This window comes from Trichechus manatus, unplaced genomic scaffold (genome assembly GCF_000243295.1).
Source record: "Trichechus manatus latirostris isolate Lorelei unplaced genomic scaffold, TriManLat1.0 scaffold00015, whole genome shotgun sequence".
Lineage (NCBI taxonomy): Eukaryota > Metazoa > Chordata > Mammalia > Sirenia > Trichechidae > Trichechus > Trichechus manatus.
Genome location: NW_004443951.1, coordinates 19,168,531 through 19,175,855, shown reverse-complemented (window position 1 = coordinate 19,175,855; position 7,325 = coordinate 19,168,531). Strand labels below are relative to the sequence as shown.

Below are 7,325 nucleotides of genomic sequence, written 5' to 3'. Positions count from 1 at the left end.
ATGTCTATTTCTAGCTTTCTGAGGAAGCGCCATATCATTTTCCAAAATGGTTGTATCATTTTGCATTCCCACCAGCAGTGCATAAGAGTTCTGATCTCAATTTTGGTGTGTTTTTATCGTGATTTTTATCTTTCGGCTTTTTAAAAATTTCTTTACAATAGAGAGGACTTGTTTATGGTTCTTATTAAGATAGTATTTGTTTTGTTTTGACCCCATCAGTGTCCACCTTATTTATCCAATTTTGTAGTATCTTTTAAACATCTTTGCCTGGTTGGGAGGAGTCTCTCAACTCTTTCGTTTGTCTTTACTATTCTCATGGTAATCGATTGAGTCTTATTTTCTTAAATACAACATTTTCTTTAACAGTTTTATAGATACACCCATCAAATCTTAGCTAACCTTTTTTTTTTCTTTTTAACTTTTATTTCCATCTAGGTTTGTCCTGTTGTTGTTGTTATGTGCTGTTGAGATGGTTCTGACTCCTAGGGACCCTGTGAACAACAGAATGAAACATGACCCGGTCCTCTGCCATCCTCACAATCGTTACTGTGCTTGAGCCCATTGTTGCAGCTACTGTGTCAGTCCATTTTGTTGAGAGTCTTCCTGTCTTTCGCTGACCCTCTACTTTATCAAGCATGATGTCCTTCTCCAGGGATTAGTCCCTCCTGATAACATGTCCAAAGTACGTGAGATGAAGTCTCGCCATCGTCACTTCTAAGGAACATTCTGGCTATATTTCTTCCAAGACAGACTTGTTTGTTCTTTTGGTAGCACATGGTGTATTCAGTATTCTTCACCAGCATCATAATTCAAGGCATCAGTTCTTCGGTCTTGCTTATTTGTTGTCCAGCTTTTGCATGCATATGAGGTGATTGAAAATACAGTAGTGTCCCACCTTATTTTCGGGGAATACATTCCAAGACACCCCACCCCATGGATGCCTGAAACCGAGGATAGTACTGACACTTGTATGTATGTACTATGTTTGGTCCTATACATACATACCTATGATGAAGTTTACCTTATAAATTAGGTACAGTAAGAGACTAACAACAATGAATAATAATAAAATAGAACAATTATAACAATATACTGTAATAAAAGTTATGTGAATGTGGTCCCCAGGTGAGACAGAGTGGGATGGCACGAGATTTCATCATGCTACTTGTTTAACATTTTTTGGACCAAGGTTGACCGCGGGTAGCTGAAACCGTGGAAAGTGAAACTGCGGGTAAGGGTGGGCTACTGTACCACAGCTTCGGTCAGGTGCGCCTTCGCCCTCAAAGTGACATCTTTGCTTTTTAACACTTGAAAGAGGTCTTTTTGCAGCAGGTTTGTCCTATGCTTCCCTTTTTCTCATTCTGGAACAACCAGATTTTTCACTTTAGGACAAAATTACTCTCTTTTTCCCTTAACAAAACACATCTCGTATATTCAGTCTAGCCTAAGTTACTTAAAAAGATCTAGGAAACTGCCTTTAGTCAACATACTACAAAACATAACCTTTGTCAGAACAAATTCACTTTCATTAATTCCTGGGAATATTAGGACTGTTTATATAAGCAATTATTTATCTCTAAACCAATTAGAATAAAGCTTTATGAAGGAATATTATAATTTAATTTGATAATACCACCAAGGGGTAGGAAAATATTACATTTTCATAACCCTGTTTTCTGTCCGCTTTAAAGAATCTTTTAGAGAAGCAATTTAGAATAATGTTTGTCTTTTGAAGCCTAGTTAAACCAATCAAAATAAACTATCCATCCTTTTTAGTATACTTTTCAAATGAACCAGTTTATGTCAAAGATTGTTTCAAAGCTGGTGAAGGCCCAATCATTCTTAGTAAATTGCACCATTTAGAAAGGCTCACATAGGAAGCTGTTTCTCTGGGAAAGGAAGGAATTGAGACTTAAAATGACCTGTTGAAAGCTGGCCAATTCAACCTTCCCCATACTACCTGAAGGCAGGTGAGAAAACCCAGACAGAACGCTCTCTCTAGATCAGAGCCAGCCTCTCAGGACCAAACGAGACAGAAAGGAGAACCACAAACTCACTGGTCTGTGAGGCCGGCTGAAACAACCAGGCTTCTACTTTATGGTTGTCCTTTCTATGACAACAGTTTTAGACATCCCCACACTTTTAAATAATACATCAGAAAACAAAGCAAATAGGGAATCCAGTTTCCTAAAATGTCTACTGAAACTTCAAGTTGTCCACCCATTTCAACAGAAAAAACCAGGTTCTAGATCCATAATTTTAAAACTTACTAACTTATCAGAACAGTGTTTACATAACAGTTTGCCCTAAAACACAGCTTCTAGTCTGACTTTGAAGTTTCTGTTTCTGGAAACTGACTGCACGTAGATAGAACTTCTTCGAAAGAGCACAAAGCCTACGACAGAACGGTCTTTACTATTGTTGACTTAAAGGTGACTTTTAGGAGACCAGTTTCATCAAGGTTCAAAGATTTATCTCAGGGAAGATAGCTTGGATGGGTCACCCCCACCTCCATGAAGCCCAGAAATCTGGATTCTATGAGAATGAAAATTCTGTTTTTCACTATGAAAGAAACTAAAAAGCACAAGAACTTAACACTGCATCACTCGAGGTTTACTTGGCTTTGACCAGAGAGCCATTGTTGGTTGTTTAGCTCTGCAGTTGTACAAATTGCTTTATTCTGAAATGTTTGTGTTTGCCTTTCAGAGGTATATGGAGGTCAGCGGGAACTTAAGGGATTTGTATGACGATAAGGATGGGTAAGTGACATTCACAGTCAGTCCAGGAATTAGTGCTTTTGAGGAGCCATGGTTAAAGGACTGACTTTGTGCTGTATGCACTTTGGATTTTTCCTGAATCTGTAGGTTACGAAAGGAGGAGCTCAATGCCATTTCAGGACCAAATGAGTTTGCCGAATTCTATAATAGACTCAAGCAAATAAAGGAATTCCACCGGAAGCACCCAAATGAGGTATAGATTATTTCAGTATTCTTTCCTAACCTATTCAAAAAGCACGCCAAAGAAAAGGTGTAAGGAAAATGGAGATGCACCACTCAGACGTCCCTTCAAAACAGAATTTGCCATTTAACTAAAAGTGTAGTTAGGAGACAGCCTACAGGTGTAGTGCTGTTAGTATTCCACTCAGCTTTTAAGCCAAAGCCTTACTCTTTGGGCAGGGCCCAGCCAGTGAGTGAGTACAGTGGGAGTACTAGAGCCCAGCCATTTCTGCCCAGTGGGGGACTTCTCTCATGAGTAGTCTTTGCTGCAGAGCCCCCTGTTGGATGGGTGAAGATTTTGTCTGATCTCCATCGATGTCTAGGCTTTTCACTTCCCCAATCCTGCTTTCTCCTAGAGTTCTCATAGAGTTCTGAGAAACAGAGAGTGTGAAGGGAGAATGTCAGTGCTTAGCTATTTGGGGCACACTCATAATAAGGTACTTAAAGGAAAAGGAGCCTGGAAAGCCTTCCATCACAGATTAAATGATAGCTCCAGGTAGTGTTGTCTTACTGCAGCTATGCAGAAGAGTTTTATAAAGAAAGTCACTGGTATCAGCTGTTGATTGGTAGCTGCCAGGATTGCTGTTTCATTGAAGTAGTGGGAATAGAAATCTGGTCACGGGTAAAGGCAGGTAATGAGGAAGTATGGACATTTGAAAGGCTGGCAGAAAAAGGAAGAAGAGAAACAGAAGAGTAGTAAGAAATATATGGAAGATATGGATATTTACAAGATCAGACAGACAGTTAAGATATTAAAAAGGAGAGACTATTAAATTAGTGTGCAGGTAGATGATGTTACCCACACACGTACAGATATATTGCCCTCCTCTCTTGAAGGGTAAAGTATGAGGTCTTCTGTTAACCAAGAGAGAACACCTTATTCCAGCCCTTGTAGAATGGTAATAAGGAATAAATGGTTAAATAAATGATTGGAAGGACACACAAGATATGTAAACTGAAGGAAGCAAGTCCATTTACGTGAAAAACAAGGTAAAAACGTATACATGCATGTGAGGGTGTATGCTTAAACAAACACGTATTAAATAAGTGGAGCAGTGGTTTTCAAATTTTGCTGCACATTTGAATCACTAGGGGGTATTGTAAAAGTACTGATGCTTACCCCTCACCCATTCTGATTTAATTGGTATGAGCTGTGATAATGGGCATCAGGATTTTTTTAAGTTGCCCAAGTAACCTAATGTACAACAGTTTGGGAACCTTTGGCCAAAAAAAAAAAAAACACCTGGAAATATATAGCCTAGATTGTTAATATTAGTTACCTCTTTGGAAGAGAATTACTAAAGGAGGCTTTTCACTTTTCACTGAATCTTTTTGTATTGAGTTTTTGTGAGCATGTGTTACTTTAGCAATTCTTAGTCAATACCAAAAAAAGGAAAAGAAAGCAAAGTAATTGGAAAACAGTAGTAGGCCCCTATTGAGAATTCGAGGCCAAATAAAGCATCAGAAGTCCAACTTTCTGTATCGCCCATTCCTTTGACATTGCAGCTTTTTTGAAGGATCCATCTAAACTTTCCTCTTTTGCCTCAGATCTGTGTGCCAATGTCAGTGGAATTTGAGGAGCTCCTGAAGGCTCGAGAGAATCCAAGTGAAGAGGCACAGAGTAAGTCGGGTTTAACATTTCTTCTATAGCACTAGCAGAAGTGTAGGCTTTTGCCATCTGAGCCCTGGAAAGCAACGCCCCAGAGGAAAAAAAAAAATTTAATTGAATTCACCAATTCAGTGGTTTGCCCAGAGAAATTTTTGCCAGTTTCTCTTCCTTGTTTTTTCTTTGCTGATTCCTGGACTAGATTGACATCCAAAATTGGCCTTTGGCAAAATGTTCCTTTTGTGCTAGCCTAGTTCAGATTCACTGGCCCAGAGAGCCGAGCTCAGTTCACCATGGGAGTATAGGGAGGACATTTTGATGAAGAGCTGCCTCATGCAACAAGGAGCAAACAGTCCATTTGCAAGGGCTAGTCCAAGAAAGTGGTCTTTCGTTGTCCAAGTCATTGATGTCTCTGATTTCCTTCAGACTTGGTGGAGTTCACAGATGAAGAGGGATATGGTCGTTACCTTGATCTCCATGACTGTTACCTCAAATACATTAACCTGAAGGCATCTGAGGTAAGGCATGGGAGAGGTGAGGGTGATCTGCTTCCAGTGGTAAGTTAGGATACTGGGCTGGGCTACTAGACATGAAGCAGTTAGAGTGTCTTTCTTATGTTCTGTAACTATATATTATATTAAAGAGGTTATAGGCTTCCTTGGAGTGAAACCATATTCAAATAAAAGTCAGGTTCTGTAATGGATACACAAGCACATTATTACTTTTGTAAAAACTAAAAAAAAAAAAAATTGAAGCCACAAGTACCTATCTTCATCTCCTATGTTATGCACACACAGTACAAGGTACATAGCAGATACAAAAATATAATATCTACCAGCAAAGGACTATCTAAAAGTGTAAATAAGACATTAAAAATAACTTATTATAAGAGATGAAGTTTAATATGACAGTCTTAGAAGGCACAAGGAAGTATATGATTAAGTTCCTCGTGGAGTTGTGAGGAAATGTCCAAAAGTGCAGTGACTAAACTTTAAGCTCTATGAGGGGAGGTCCCTGGGCTGACTTGTTTTCTGCTATATCCCCAGTACTTGATACAAAGATGCTCAGTAAGTGGTTGTATGAGTGAATAAACGGCACCTTTCAGGACCTTTAGGGTGTAATAGATGTCAGAGTCCTTACCCAAGTGCCAGCATGCAGTTTGTGTTCAGTAAATGTTTGTTCTAGTTTACTGTTCATTAACTTGACCATTATTTTGCAGAGTTAATTATGTGTCTGATATTCTTCTCAGTCCAGTGGAATTCATACCCCACTGGACTGAGAAGGAGTTGAATGATGGGAAATAAAAAGACTAAAGTGAGCTGGGTGGACCTTGTTATTTGTTAGGGAACACTCCGTTTTGATCTCGCTTATTGAAGATTAATGTTGTAATTGAATCTTATGTCATCTCTTTTCAGAAGCTGGATTATATCACATACCTATCTATCTTTGACCAGTTATTTGACATTCCTAAAGAAAGGAAGAATGCAGAGTATAAGAGGTAGGCATTAATAGTTTCTAGGCCTCTGCTGGATTGATTAGAAGATTATTTAATATGAAGGTTTAAGGGCAAAGTTCTAAATTTTATCACCTGAAAGGCATATGTGACTTCCAGTTTTATTAGAGAATAGGGATTTGGAATGACATAGTTTTAAAACATTTGTAGTACTCTGGCTCTGGAAGAATGTGTATCTATGGGCACATCTATGATCTTATGCCCATGCTGTTCTTAAATTTGTCTTTGGATGTAGAAAGAAGTCTCCCATCCAGGGACCTCTGTCTCTTTGGAGTTTAGTGGGAGAAAATGACACATTCTCAGATTGTGATTGAACTGAGGTGCCTGGGTCTGATATGTAAAAGGGAAGTTATGTTTGTGTTAATCTGCCCCTGGTTAGTGATCTATATCCCTAGCTGCTTCTCTTTTTTAGGTTTTCTTCTTGACCTGAAATCTTTTATGTATAGAATTAATTAAAACTTTAGTATTTGGAATTGTGTCATGAGGCTGAAAAGAGGTAGAAAAGGTCAGAATCAAAATGATATGTTGGGAAAAAAATCATTTATGAGCTCGTTTGAAAAACTAGTATTACTAGTTTAAAAAACTAATACTACTAGAATTACAAATGCATTCTGGAGAGCATAACAATACATCAAAAATGGAAACCTTCTTAGCTTTCTTTTTATTGTGTGTTTCTCTGTAGATACCTAGAGATGCTGCTTGAGTACCTTCAGGATTACACAGATAGGGTGAAGCCCCTCCAAGATCAGAATGAACTTTTTGGGAAGATTCAGACCGAGTTTGAGAAGAAGTGGGAGAATGGCACCTTTCCTGGATGGCCGGTGAGCTTCCATGCAGGTGTGGGTGGAAGACATGCCAGAGAATTGAACGAATTACTTTCCCTGTATGTTTTTTTTTTAAATATTTTTTTATTTTTTCCCATAAAAAAATTTATACATAGTTACATGACTAATTGATCTCCCCATACTGTGACAGCATACTCCTCCTTTCCACCCCTGATTTCCCATGTCCATTCAACCAACTCCTAACCCTCTCTGCCTTCCCATCTCACCTGCAGACAGAAGCTGCCCATTTAGTCTGTTGTATCTACTTGAGCTGAGAGGAACACACACGAGTATCATTTTATGTCCCACAGTCCAGTCCAATCCCTGTCTGAAGAGTTGGCCTCGGAAATTGTTTTAGTTCTGGGCTGATAGAGAATCCAGGGGCC

The 7,325-nt window shown here is 38.8% G+C and overlaps 1 protein-coding gene across 1 annotated transcript in view; it reads left to right on the top strand.

Moving 5' to 3' along the window:
• The window catches only part of LOC101341305 (splicing factor 3A subunit 3), a 32,193-nt gene that overhangs the window by 3,535 nt on the left and 21,333 nt on the right, over positions 1 to 7,325 (top strand). The window contains exons 2-7 of the mRNA XM_023727045.1: positions 2,598 to 2,759; positions 2,865 to 2,970; positions 4,545 to 4,617; positions 5,029 to 5,120; positions 6,018 to 6,100; positions 6,798 to 6,936. Coding sequence (XP_023582813.1) covers positions 2,598 to 2,759; positions 2,865 to 2,970; positions 4,545 to 4,617; positions 5,029 to 5,120; positions 6,018 to 6,100; positions 6,798 to 6,936 — 655 coding nt within the window. The remainder of the gene's footprint in view (positions 1 to 2,597; positions 2,760 to 2,864; positions 2,971 to 4,544; positions 4,618 to 5,028; positions 5,121 to 6,017; positions 6,101 to 6,797; positions 6,937 to 7,325) is intronic.